Source organism: Capricornis sumatraensis, chromosome 1 (assembly GCF_032405125.1).
Source record: "Capricornis sumatraensis isolate serow.1 chromosome 1, serow.2, whole genome shotgun sequence".
NCBI classification, from domain to species: domain Eukaryota; kingdom Metazoa; phylum Chordata; class Mammalia; order Artiodactyla; family Bovidae; genus Capricornis; species Capricornis sumatraensis.
The window spans coordinates 3,857,485-3,871,772 of record NC_091069.1 but is presented as its reverse complement, the minus strand read 5'-3'; the positions used below and the strand labels follow the sequence as shown (position 1 = coordinate 3,871,772).

Genomic DNA, 14,288 nt, shown 5'->3' with positions numbered 1-14,288 from the left:
AGGGGACTGGGGTGAGGGGGCCCAAGCCGAGTGGAGAGGCGAGGACAGGGTGCTCCATGACCATACGCACAGCAGCACAGCTGGCGGGGCTGCCTCCCATCCAGCTGCCCAGACATCATATGCTCGGGGCAGGAGGTGGTTTCCTCTGGTTGGTGTCTGTCTGATTAGCGTCTGTCCCCCTCCCTGCCTGTTTGCCCCTGCTTTGGGGGTCTCCTCCTGGGTCCTGAGAAGCTTGCTCACTGCTCCAGCTGCCTGCACACACACACACACACACACTCCTAGTTCCCAGGGGTGCAGTGTAGTACAGAACCCGGTACTGAAATGCCTGGGTTTGCAGCCCAACTCCACTCCTTTCTTACTGTGTGGCCCCCCCTTCTGGCCAATGCCCACCCCCACCCACCCTGCCCCCCTCGAGTCACTGTATTTCCAAGGCACAGCTTTCTCCCGTTTAGCAAAGGGACAGCACAGGCAAAGCACCTTAATGGGGGCTGAGAAGGGACTTCCCTGGTGGCCCAGTGGCTGAAACTCTAAAACTCTGTGCTCCCGATGCAGGGGGCACAGGTTCGATCCCTGATTGCAGACCTGCCACAACTAAGACCAATGTGGCCAAATAAATAAATATTTTAAAACCCAAACCAAACCAGGGACTGAGAATCACCGGGCACCTCGCACGTGCAAGGCCCTCTCCCCAGCCCTCAAGCACCTTGTCTCATGATGTTCCCTCAAAGCTGCCAGGGAGACGTCTTCCCAAGGGCAGGGCAGCCCTAAAGAGAGGGAACCGGCACTGCAGGTACCGCAGGGAAGACCACAGAGCCACCCAGGAAAGTGCGCTTGCTGAAAACCTAACCTGAATCCAGCCAGGCCTCTGGGCGCAGAGACCACTGGGGGAATGACAGGGCGCAGAAGAGCACGTTAAACACACACGAGGACGCACCCCGCAAATTCCAGACTCTGGGAATCTTCGCAGGACAGACCACCCAGTTCCTTCAACAAATACATTTCAGGGGAAAACGCAAGGGGGAAAATGTAGATTAAAATAAAGGTGTGACATGCAACCAAATGCAACATGTGGATTCTGGGCTGGGATTCAAACAGGGCAACTGTTTAAAAAAACAAAACACACACACACACACACAAAAACAACCTAAGGAACAACTGGGATGATTTGAACACTACTGGGTATCTGTTTGAGCAAACTCTGGGAGACAGTGAAGGACAGGGAAGCCTGGCATGCTGCTGTCCACGGGGTCGCAAAGAGTCGGACACGACTGAGTGAGTAAACAGCAACTGGCTCTCTGATGATAGCTGACATTTTTTGGATGTGATCATGGGATTTTGCTTACTATTAGAGTAACCTATTGAAGTACTGACGGCCGGAGCCGTGTGCCTGAGGTCTGGTCAACGTGGTCCGGGGTGGGGAAGGAGGGTCCACAGAGAGGCAGCAAGGGCGGCCCCGCAGGGGGATGAGGAGAGCTGCGTGTCTTTACGCCATTTTCTCCACTTTTGTGTTCTGGGGAACTTTTCATAATAGACGTTAAGAAAGAAAAAGGACACAGTTTGTTTCGATTCATCCTCTAATGCTGCTGAGGCTCCATCAGCCCTGAAGGGAGGGCAGCAATCCCCAGACCTGGAGCCCACCGCAGTGACCCCCACCTGCTTCACCACTTCCCACGCGCCTGTGGCTCTCAGAGCATCCAGACAACACAATGGCCCGATGCAGTGGGCAGAATCGGAATCACGAGGCTCAGATGGGGCTCGTGACCTCAGGTCAGTCTGAAATCGAAGCTCTGCTGACCTAGGCCCTTGGAGGGTCTGCTGGGAGGGAGACACGAAGCTGTGTATAAGATGCAGGGTTATATGAATGGGGGTCGCTCCCTGCTTTCCTGCTCCTGCTCACAGCTCATCCCATCCTAGCCGTCCCAGGTTTCCAACCTTTCCCTGGGGAGGGGGGGTGCACCCGTCCCTCCCTGGAGATCACAAGGAGCCCTGGATAACATCGCTGTACAGACCGCTCCTGTAATCAGGATGCTCCCCGCACAGGAAGCCTAAAAGACAGGTTTTGAGCTGACAGCCAGGAAGAGAACCAGGCCAAACCTAGCCCACATGTGTTTTGGTTGGCATGCAAAGTGTTTTTCAATTTTTGAGCCAACAGTAAAAGGTCAGGTGACTTCATATAAAAGTCCCCATTTCTGGCTGCTCCCGTAACTTGGGACAATCCAGCCACACCGGGTCTGTGTCCCCATGTGACAGGAGGCTGGGTGGGAGCTGACGGACACTTGTCCTTTGCAGCCGGGCCTTGTGCCCATGGGTTTGCCCCAGACCCCACTGGGCCTCCCATCACTCCCTGGCTCACAGGCCCCTCAGTAGCCGCCTTCAGTTTAAGAGAAAGGTGTGCTCAGGCCAAACCTCTGGGGCCCCTTTCCCTTCCTGCTATTATCCAATCACTGGTGCCCAGACATACAGCAGCCAGAGGGTTCTTGACCCTTCAAAGCTCGCACCACCCCCTCCCCCGCAACCTCTGCCTTCAGACAAAAGACCAACTGCTTGGTGTGAGCTCAGCTGGTATCTCTGGGGTCCTCTCTCACGATGCCCAGGGAGGCTCACACAGAAAGGCTGCAGTCCCCAGAGCTTCAAGCCATCCTCTCTCTGCCTGGCCCATGCTTCCCACTTTTAATCCACCCCTTTGCTTGGCACAAGGTCCCAGGGAATGGGGTTTGGGCCTCGGGTGCCACTCCAGGTACCTGGTGGCTCAGAGCAAGAACTGGCTAAAGGCCACATCCAGGTGACAAGGGTCTTGGCCATCACCTCCTCCAGTTTCGGTCACGGTGCCAAGGGAGCTGGTGACCCAGTGAGGGACAGGAGTCAGGGACCCAGACTCAGTTTGAGCAAGCTTCGGGAGTTGGTGATGGACAGGGAGGCCTGGTGTGCTGCAGTCCATGGCGTCACAGAGAGTCAGACATGACTGTGCGACTGAACCGAACTGACCCAGACTCAGGTCAGGCCTTGCTGGAAAACCTTTCATCTCTCACTGAGTGGGTGGAGGTCACCTGGTCTGTCTTTTCTGATCTATATTTAGAGTCTGGGGAGTTCACGGATGGGGCGTGGCCTGGCCAGGCTCCTTAATCGTTTCCCTGACCTGATGTCACCATTCCTGGCTGCCTGGGTCCTGGGGTGGCCCTCTGTGGGCAGGTGAGCACACACCTTGGCAGGAGGTGACGCACCTGGGCTGAGTGTGGGAGCTGTTGGCACAGCGGGCCACCTCCTCCGCCTCTGGTTCCTGGGAACTTCCAGGGACGGCCTCCTCCTCGGGGCAACAAGGAGTCCCCAGGGGCTGGAGGCCAAGCTCAGAGATGGTCAGGAGGCAGGACATGAAGCTTCCAAACAACCAGGAGACCATCCGGGGTGGAGGGGTTTGACATCATTACCCCAAATCTCTGACCTCACAGGGTGTTGCTGTCCCAGCGTGAGCAGGACAAGATGAGTCAATGCCCGGATCTGTGGCAATGGCCCAGGACTTGGATTCCAGCATTCTGGACCAGCCATGAGTTGGCTCCCCATCCTCCCCTGAAGAGGGGTGGGTACGGCCCCCCGACTCTGACTTTCAGGATGCTGGGGGTGGGGGGCACTCAAGACGAGCACACATGACGTCCAGGGTCTTACAGAGTAAGACCAAGGGCCACTCTGCTAACTGTCCTCCACTCCCAGAGCGCTCAGGGCCCGACACCCCAAAAGGCCACCTGTCCAACAGGTGCTGGGCGCAAGGTGGGGGTGCAGGAGAGGAGGGAGGAAGGGAAACAGAAGGGGGAGGCACTCCCGTGGTTAAGACTCCTTGATCCCAACGCAGGGGGCACGGGTTTGACCCCTGGTCGGGGAACTAAGATCCTGCATGCCGCATGGGGTGGCAGGGAAAAGGAGAGGACATAAACAGGAGGAAATGGCCACTGAGACTTGCAACTGAGCCCGACACATGAGAACAAAGAGAGATCAGAGAGGCAGGGTCTCGTCCCTTGAAAAGCCCACACTGACCGGCAGACTGCTGCACCCAGGGCGGAGGAGGGGGCCTGCAGGTTTGGGAAACTCTCTTAAAATGCAGAGCCCAGGTCTGTATTCGGGTCCCTGCTCTGCACCTTCCTAGCTTCAGTTCCCTCTCCCAGAGCCTCAGTTTCTCCATCAGGAGGATGGAGATAATAGTAAGAATAGTAATACCACTACCACTCGGCTCTCAGGGGAGCAGAAGATAAAACAGCGCACAGAAGCTTAGTAATCTGAGAAGAATCGCTCGAACAGGAGCCGCTAAGACAATCCCCGGCCACGCCACCCCGCCCAGGCGGGAGCAGGGAGACAGGCGGCCAGCCGGGTGGGCATACACGGGTACCAGTGGCAAGCAAGCCTCCTTCCTACCCCGCCCCCCACCCAGCCGCTTCACTCACATCCATATTGGGAGATGGAACCTCTCCAGGCAATTTCCAGCCAAACTCCTTCAACCAGTTCTGATGGGAGGGGAGGAAGTCGAGGGCGCCAGCCACAACCTAGAAGCACCTGTTGCCCTGGAAACTCACCTCAGTGGCAGGTGCTGGCAGAGGTGTCTTCGGCCAAGATGTGGGGCTCTGGAGGGCAGCGTGGCGGGCGATGGCCCACCTCCTGGCAGTCACCACAGAGACACAGGCGAGGAACACCCAGCCCTTCCTGCCCCTGGGCTCGGCGGGCCTGGCTTGCCGGGCCATCATAGGGAGGCAGGTGGGCCTGGGATGGGCTCCCGGGGAGGCCCTCTGCCAGTCTGCCTGCCCGTCCGCTGGCCCCAGTGGAGTTAGGCTCCCGAGTACCTAGGCCTGGTGTTACCCGCGTGGCTGTCATACCTGCTCCTGTGACAAGCAGGGCCAGGAATTCCTGCTCCTACCAGGCTGAGGGCCAGCCCAGGGCGGGTGGACTGTCCCAAGCCCGGCCAGTAGTTCCAGCTCAGATCTGCTGTCTTGCGGGGAGGGCCCAGCTGTGTCCCCAACACCCTGAGGCCCTGTCCTCACTCCCCCTGCTTGGGAGAAAAAAATTACCACCCAGGGACAAGTCACAGAGATCAAGACAGCTCAGCCAGTGCAGCCACCAGCCAGGAGTGAGTCCAGCCGGGTGCTGTGGGGCACAGGAGACCTGCCTGAACCCCTCTGTTTCCTCTTAAGCCACTGTCTCATTTTGGAAGCCTTCCCCATCACTCAGCCCTCAGAACTCCTCCACGTCTGCCACCTAGACATGGGATTTAATTTTAAATGGCCGGGACCAACCTAGGGTTAGCAACTGTTTATTTTGCCAAGTAGGGTAGTTAAAAAAAAAACCAAAAAACTGTCACCATCATCATTATCATCATTTCAGAAAAGATCCCCCAAAAGTAACTAAGAGGGCATACGATCAAAAAAAAACAGGCGGTCACTAAATGAATATATTTGGCTTTAAGGCAAACTCATGACCTTGTCTCCATTTCTCTCATTTTGCCACAGACCAGACACTGAAACCTATGAGTTGAGTCCAACATACCCATTTGACAAATGGAAAAACTGAGGCCGCAGGGAGCAGGGACTTGCCCAAGATGTCACAGGGAGAGTCCGGGTCCTGTGACTGTGCACACCTCTGCAGAGCCCACATACGTACCTTCCCTGCCTCAGTGTTCAGAGCGCAGATCCCCACAGCTAAAGATGCCAGGATGACCCAAAGGCTGGGCTGCCTCCTTACCCTTCTTGGGCCCTGGCGGGCGGCCGGCTGGGCACACAGGATCACGGGGGCCGAGAGGAGAGGGGGGTGGACCGGGGCTCCAGAGCCAGCCCACAGGCACATCAGGCCCCCAGTTCCTGGAGGAGAGGCAGGGGCCCAGACTGCCTGCCTGGCGCCAAGCCCTGCCTCTCCAAGCTAGCTAGCATTTCACATCCTCTTCCGGTGGCTTTGGGGGCGCAGGGGACCCAGCAGAGGAGGCCGCTCAGAGCCGGGGAACCGAGACCTAGTTCCTGCCCCCACCTGACACTGCCTTCCTCTGGGACAGGCACGTTCCTCTTCTCTCTGAGCCTCACTGTTTCTGATCCGTTATGGGAGGGGGTGTGGTATACAGAGGTTTTCAAATTACAGTTTCACATACCCCAACCACACCGCTGGAGCAGAACTTCTTTCACGGAAGGACGCCCTGGACGGGGGAGCTCTGCAGCAGGGGTTCTCTAGGGCAGAGGTCCCCAACTTTTTGGTACGAGGGACCGATTTCATGGAAGACAGTTTGTCCACGGACTGGGGGTGAGGGGTATGGTTTGGGGATGATTCAGGCATGTTACATTTACTGTGCACTTTATTTCTAACCTGAGGCCGCCGCTGATCTGACAGGAGGTACTGGTCCACAGCCCGGAGGCTGGGGACCCCTGCTCTAGGGGATGTAGGTGGGCATCTGGAGGGGTGGGCTGAGGGGCAGGGGGTTCCAGGTAGGCCCTGAGGCTGCAGCCTTCCTGCCCCCCCCACACACCCTCCCTCATGCCTGCACCCAGTACGTGTCTCCCACACTAAAACTCCTCCAAAGGCTTCTGTCCAACCCACAAAAGAATTCAGAGTCCTCGCTGTCCCTGCCTCAGACTCCTCTGAGTCAGCCCTGACTACCGCCCCAAGCTCACCTCCCCTCGGGCCCCCTGCTCCTTCTCCCCAGCCACCTTGGGCCTTCTGCTCACAGATACTTAATCTGGACCTTTGAGAAACAGCAGAGGTGACTGGGCTCTCTGTTAGCAGCTCTGGGACTCTGGGCCAGCGACTTAGCGGCCTTGGTTTCCTCATCTGTCAAATGAGCACAAGGACACTGCTGGATTCGACAAGAACTCAGCACAGGCCTGGTTTCTGGGCGACACTCTGATCGTTTCCCATGGTCATGTGCCTGCCCTGGGGCCTGGCACTCAACACACACTCCACGGATGTTGGCGGAGATTAGCCCTGTACCGGGGGTACCATGGCCTGGCTCTACCTCCAAGAGCAAGCTCCAGAGGACACATGCAGCCCTACAACCAGGTCCCAGGGGATAACTTGGAAACGTTTGTCATCTAAAAGCAGCAAGCATGCACTGGGCACCGCAAGGCAGCCCTGGTCCCACAGAGGTGAGGCCAAGAGGGCTGGCAGACATGGTCTGATCTACCTTCCTGAGGACAGGCTGGCATAGCAGGGCTCCCCTGAGTGCTCAATCTTGTTGGGGAGAAGCCCCGGGCAGGCCCCAGCAGGACCTGGGTGAGGTGGGGGACAGCCCTGGGTGGGGGGCGGGGCCCTGGGAGGACCTCACCCTTGGCCCCTCTCTGCCATGTTGCCAGTTGATTGGTCGTATGACCTCGGGCATCCCTTGATGTGGTTTGCCTGCCCTGGACGTGGACCCAGTGAGCTCTCCCCAGCCTTTGAAACAGTGGGTGAAAAAGGAGACCCGGGCCCAGTGCCCGTGGCAGGGATCAGTGGGCAGTGTGGGGACCAACAAGCCTTTCCAATTGTGCGGACACATTTGGGGGTGAGGGGGAGAGCGTCCAGAGGCCCTTGAGGAAGCGAGGGTGGGGTTACAGGAACCAACAGGGAACAGGCTGCCCAGTGAGGTATGCCTGTGTGTTCATGCCTTAGATTCGACAGGCATTTATTGAGCGTTTTCCCTGGTACCAAGCTCCGTGCCAACTGGCACGTCTACCGCCCATGGCTCCTGAGCGCTCTTCTCCAATGACCCCAACCTTCTGCACAGGTCAACCTGGCCTCGGAGCCATTTAGGCCATTCCCCTGCGAGCTAGGCCAGGCCCAGGCAGGGCTGCCGCAGAGCAGTGGGCCCCGAGCCGCTCGGAAGGCCGAGGGCCTGAGTCACAGGCTAGGGGGCAGGACAGGACCAGCTGCAGGCAAGAAAGGCCGGAGCCCCGAAGAGGAGGGGCCTGGTGCAGGGCGGGGCGTGGGGCGGGGCCCGCCCACCCGCGTCGCAGGACGGCAGAGGCGCCTTTGTTCCCTGCTGGCCTTGTGTCACCACATGGCCCATCCCATCACTGTCACAGCCTGGAACGGAGACCCAGGGCTCTGGGGCTGGGACGGTTAGGGGCGCTCCACTTGCAACACCGGCCGCTCGCCCAACACTTTTCTCCACCTCCATCCCCGTACCCCTACAGTGCATGGAGCTCCGGGTGGGCGCGGCTTCGGGGGACATTCACACCAGCCCTCAGATGCTAACCTGCCTCCCACACTTGTCCCAGGACACCGTGGGCACGTGACCTGCCATTAGCACTCTGCCCACGATGCAGGTGGCCCCAGAATAAGGCACGTGGCCAGCCACACACGGAGCTCAGACCGACAAAACCCCACTGGTGGACACGCGTGTACGCACAGACGTGAGCGCTGAATTCCGCTCTTGTGGGGGGGCAGGGATTCCAGGGTGGAGGGAGAGGGTCCTGCTGGGTCCTGCTGCCTCCCGCATCTGGGCATCCCCTCCAGGCTCAGGGCGGGGGTGGGGGCGGGGTGCAGGCCCCGGTGTGAAACGCACTGTTTATAAACACTGCTGGGCTGTCGCTAGGCGCTGTGACTCAAAGCCAGAGTGGTGACTCCTCTTCAGGCTGTTTGCTCAGCACAACATCCTGTCCAGGAAGCAGCCAGCAGAGGCCCAGGGCCAGGTTTTCACTCCTCTTTCCTGCAGGCTCCTGACTTGACTCCGGGTCCTGCTGGGGGTGGGGGGCAGCCCCGGTTCTCCTCCCTCTCGTTTCTGGGAACCCGAGGCACATCATCAAGTCACTCAACAGACGGTCACCACCGGCCTGGCTCTGCAAGGTAGGGGTGACGCTGCAGCCATGCACGCCACTGACTCAGCCCCCCAAACCGGGAAAGGGGCCTGTGGTCCGGGGCGGGGGTTCCCTCCAAGGCAAACGCCCACATTTAGAAGCCTTGCAGGCAGAAGCAGCTACTGACGTCCCCCCAGTCCCAGCCCAAACCCCAGAACCCAGCTTGACCCTGTCCCTGGTGCTCCTCAGTGGGACAAAGCACCTTTGCCCTCAGCGTTTGTGAAACAGATGAAGCCACTGTAATTATACTCTGTTGTAAAACTGAGACAGTTGAGGCCCAGAGAAGGCAAACAAGTTGCCTGAGACTACACAGTGGGTCAGTGCCATGCCCAGGGCTATGCCTGGGCCTGTCAGGTCTCCAGGGCCGCCTGCTTTCCTCTGTTCAGTTCTGGGTTAAAGTGGATTTGTTCCTGGCAGCACAAGTCCAGCTTGGCGCTGCTGGGTCCCTGTCAGCAGGGAGGATGGCTGGTCCCTTGTATGACGTCCAGCTTCATGTCCTTCTCTGCCTCCCCCACATCCAGCTTCTAAGCCGGAGTCAGGGGTCCAACCCCCCCCCCCCAATCTCTGCTGTTCACTGATGTGCCAGTGTGGGTATCGTTTAACAGTCACAATGTATGAGGCAGGTTTGCAGGTGAGCAGCTTGGGCCAGAAGCTCAGAGACAGCTGCAGACTCACCCAAAGCCACACAGCAGGCTGGCTTTTGAGGCTGGTGTTCCCAAACTGCTCCCAGCTTTTTATAAGAGCTGAGGATGATTCTGCTCTTATTTCCACCGGCAGGGGTTCCTCTTTAGAGGAGGACCATCAGGGGCCAGAGCCTCAGAGTGACTTGTATGAAAGGTCACATGCCTTAACGGGGAGGCTCTGTCCCCTCTTCCAGGCTGGGGAGAAGTAAGGGCCTGTCAGAACGGCAGAGCCCTAGGAAGAAAGGCAGAGGAAAGTGAAAGTCGCTCAGTCCAACTCTGGGACAGAGTCCATGGGATTCTCCAGGCCAGAATACTGGAGTGAGTAGCCTATCCCTTCAGCGGATCTTCCTGACCCAGGAATTGAACCGGGGTCTCCCGTTTCCTGTATTGCAAGCAGATTCTTTACCAGCTGAGCCACCAGGACCGCAGAGGGGGCGGTGCTTATTTTGGCAGCTGAGGCTTGGCCCCACCCCAGGCGGGACAGTAACCCTGCGGGTCGGCTGCTCTGATTACTGATTCACCTGCCGCAGGGCTCCCCTGCTCCGGCTGCCCATCCGCTGGCCCACTGAGTCACACAAGTTGCCAAGAAGCCAAGAATCTGAGAATCCGGGCCTTGCCCCAGCCACTCCCACTGGCTTCGTGCCCAGCAGGATCTAGCTGGGGCTCTTCGCTAGTGGCTCAGACGGTAAAGAACCCACCTGCCAATGCAGGAGACTGGGGTTTAATCCCGGGCTTGGGAAGATCCCCTGGAGAAGGGAATGGCAACGCACTCCAGTATTCTTGCCTGGAGAATCCCATGGGCAGAGGAGCCTGAAGGTTAACGTCCATGGGGTTGCAGAGTCGGACACGACCTAGTGACTGAACAACGATGGGACTGGAGAGCTGCAACTCTGAATAAGGAGGAGCTAAGAAAGTAACATTAATAAAATGTCAATGAAAGAACCATCCACTGTGGGATTGGTTTGTGTCCCCCAACTCAGCTGGGCTCTAGCTCAGTCTGCCCCGTTCGCCCCTCATGCCCAAGTGGCTGGAATGATGCCTGGCCCAGTCGATCAGTAGATGGATGACTATGTCACTCACACACGCACGCACACACCAACACGGGAGCACAAAAGATACTGGTGTTCTGAGCAGTTTTTAGTTCTTTCCTCTCTTAAAAATTGGAATGGGAGTGAGCTCCTTGAGAGCAGGGAGTCTGTTCCCCTGACATATTGATGCCTAGAACGGTCCCCTGGCACACTGTAGGCTCTCAACAAACACTCCCTGGTCCAGGTGGCTCCTCCAGCTTCCAAGTTCCAGGACTTGAAAATATTCAACAGTTTGGGGCCACCTACTTTGTTCTGGGAAGATGACCAGGAAAGCTTCCTGGAGGAGGCAGCAAGGCAGGAGAGGCACATGATGGACGGTAAAGCAGAAGGGCAAGTCCCTGTCTGCCAACCTGTTACTAAAATGTTTTCCAGAGAACACAGCTGGGAGCGGAGATGGGAGGCAGGGCCGGTCAGAGGAGTCAGAGTAGCAGGTCAGCCAGGTTTTCCGGGAAACAGGGGCCTGGAGGTTCCCAGAAGCCCGCCTGCCTGGGGATATCGGTTGGGGGAGGTGGGCAGTCAGTTCAGCTCTGGTTCAATCCGGAGATTTTTTTCCTCGTTCCTGAATTCCCTGCTCAGTAATGATTCTTGGGGAATGGAACTCTGTTCACCGGCTACAAAGAGTTTGCTTTGCAGTGGTCTGGCCATGAAGGAGCCCCTTCCCGAAGGGAAGCCAAGCCTGTGGGGCAGGAAGCTGAGCCCACAGTCAAGCCCCTGTGCCCAGCTCAGCCTGGTCCAGGGGAGGCAGGACAAACGGGCTCTTGTGGTGAGAAGGCTGCCCGCTGTGCCAGGGACACTGCGTGCCCGGTGCCACCACCCACCCTGCCACCCGCCTGCGGGGGGCCAGGGTTGCCCTTTCAGAGGGGACCTCTTAAGCTGTCCCGGCCTCTGGAAAGGACCTGGAGCTCCAGATGGCTGCCAGGTGGTGGTGGGGGGTGCCCGTTGCCCTCTTTCCCACACTTCTTCTCCAGCAATGGAGTTCCTGCCAGCTGTGGGGGTGGCAGGGTGAAGACGCCTTGGGTTTCCAGGTTCTGGGGCTGAGCTGCACAGCCTCTGTCCCACCCTCCTGCCACCCACTGTCCCTCTGCCCAGCCCTGGACTTTGCTCCTTCCCTGGTATCTCCCACAGAAGGCAAGACGCCAGGGCCTCCCCTCTCGACCTCCGCCTGCTCATACCTGGGACTGGTGAGAGGGCATCAAGGCACCAGGTGGCCTCCCCTGCTGGGGGACTCTCCACGAGCTGGACAGGTCTCCGTGCGACTGCCGGGCGAGAGCACACCATCATGTGCCAGGTGTGCGCCAAGCACCTTAGAGCCCTGTGAGCTGGTAAGCTCACCTGCCCGTGTAAAGATGAGAGGCCGGGGGGTCTGGCATGAACACTCAGGCCTCCTCACGGCCAAGGCTCAGGCCTGGTGCTTTGAACAAGCAAGATGCCTGCATGCGTGTGCACACGCTTTCTCAATGCACGCTCTCCCTTCCCCAGGCACCTGTCATGTGTCTGCACATGTCCTTTCACACATGTGCTCGCTCAGCTACCACCGGGTTGGCACATGGTCACATATTCACTCAGAGGCCGGGGAGGCTCCCAAGGTACACAGGTGTAAGACGGCACACCCAGGCCCAGGACCCTTGCCCTACTGGCAGACGCCGCCACCTCGTGCCCCCAGGCCTGGAAAGCACACTTCCCTCAGGGACGCTCCAAGCCCACTCCTGGCGGGGTGAGTGAGAGGGGAAGGAGGCCTGACCCTGTGCAGGGATTTCCTGGACCCAACGGGCTGCGGAGGAAACTGCTCTTGAAATCCTGGAGCACTGCCATCATCTGCTGCCAGTCCAGCCCTTCCACACCCGGCACTGCCCACCTGCCAGCTCCCGAGCCAGCCAGGACCTCAGGCCAGGTGGACTGCCTCGCCCTTGAACTTCAACTCCCAGTAACTAGAAGATCAAAGGGCAACCTCCTGGTCAGTATACCTTATGATAGGGTGGGGTGGTGGAGTGCTGGAGGTCAGAGGCCTGGAACACCAGCCTCAGGGAGGAAGGCCATCTCACCGTATGGCCTGGGCAACTGTCTCAACTTCTCGGGCCCCCTGTTTCCCCACCTGGAAATACGGGTGAATTCAAGTTGGGGCCCTGCCTCCAGCTCCTCGAGGGCAGTCACGGCTTGTCCACACAGCCAATGGACCACCTGGCCACCTGCCTTCCTGGAGGGGAAAAGACGTCTCCTGCCACCTATGGGCTTCCCAGGTGGTGCTAGCGGTAAAGAACCCACCTGCCAATGCAGGAGACATAAGAGATGCGGGTTCAATCCCTGGGTTGGGAAGATCTCCTGGATGAAGAAATGGCAACCCACTCCAGTATTCTTGCCTGGGGAATCCCATGGACAGGGGAGTTGGTGGGCTATAGTCCCCAAGTTCGCAGAGTCGAACACGACGGAAGCGAGTGAACACGCACATGCACGGCACCTGTATAGGGCTTGCTTGTGCCTGGGCCAGAGGCTTCACACACTCTGACCTCCAGGAGTCCACAAGGTGAGACTGCCAAGACACCTAAGAGTGCAGGGACCCACCTGCCTGGATGCTGCAAACCCTAGCCGGTCTCCCTGGTTCTTGCCTCCTCTTGGAGGACGCAGCAAGGCAGGAGAGGCGCATGAGGGATGGTCAAAGCAGAAGGGCAAGGCCCTGTCTGCCAACCTGTCCCTAAAATGCTTTCCAGAGAACGCAGCTGGGAGCGGAGATGGGAGGCAGGGCCAGTCAGGGGAGTTGGAGCAGCGGGTCAGCCAGGTTTTCCGGGAAACAGGGGCCTGGAGGTTCCTAGAAGCCCGCCTGCCTGGGGACGTTGCTCAGGGAAGGCAGCCTTCCAGGGCCTGAGTTTCCCCAACCCAGACTTCTCTCTCCCTTCTGACCTCTAGACAGCCTCACCTCCCAATGCCCAGGGGAGTCAGGGCCTCCCTGATAGATGGCGAGGGGGATGGTCCGGGCTGGGCTCCCCCACCCTTTGCCACAGCCCAGACAGATGGGAGTGGACCCCGGCAAGAATCTCTCTGGAATGGAGTCAGGCGCAGGCAGCCCTGGGGCTTAAAGAGCGTCCTCTGCCCCTCCCCTCCACCACATTCTCACTCTCCCAGTTCTGAGCTGGACAGTTACTGGGAAAGGGCCTCCTGGGACAAGACCGGTGATCAGGGGAGACTCCCAAGAGGGGAGGAGGTGGATGGCGGGGGTGGGGGGGGGGAGTTCTTGGGCTCAGGGCCACTCACTGGCCAGAGGACTGCCCCTCCCCATCCCAGCTCCAGACAGTCAGGTGGGCACATCTGGACGGACCGGTGGTACCAGAAGAGGCCCTGTGCCTTCTCCACGCCAACCGGTTCTGGATCCCCAAGCCAGAAAGTGGGGGAGGGTCTGGGGTGCCCCCAGACCCCGGGGTGGGACCCTCCGCCTCTTACCCTGAGGGGGCAGTGGGGCGGGGTGAGTAGGAGAGCCCAGCGGCTTCAATTCGGTAAACGGCGCTCCCGCCCGGGGGCAAAACCCAGGAGGTGGGCAGCGTCCCCGCCCTGTGGTTCCCTCCTGCCCCTCCTCCCGGGCCGCCCGCTGGGCCGTGGCTCACCTCATCCGCCCGCGCGACCGGCGGCGGGACCACCAGCATGAACGCGGGCAGAGGCGCGCCGGCCGCGCCCCCGCGCCCCGCTCCGGGCACAACCGCCGGCGCCCCGGACCCGGGCCATTGTCTGCGCCGCCC

General features: G+C 59.2%; 1 protein-coding gene across 1 annotated transcript in view; it reads right to left on the bottom strand.

Moving 5' to 3' along the window:
- Nucleotides 1–4,724, bottom strand: part of RALGDS (ral guanine nucleotide dissociation stimulator) — a 32,459-nt gene extending 27,735 nt beyond the window's left edge. The window contains exon 1 of the mRNA XM_068981085.1: nt 4,560–4,724. Coding sequence (XP_068837186.1) covers nt 4,560–4,724 — 165 coding nt within the window. The remainder of the gene's footprint in view (nt 1–4,559) is intronic.
- Nucleotides 4,725–14,288: the final 9,564 nt, after the last annotated feature.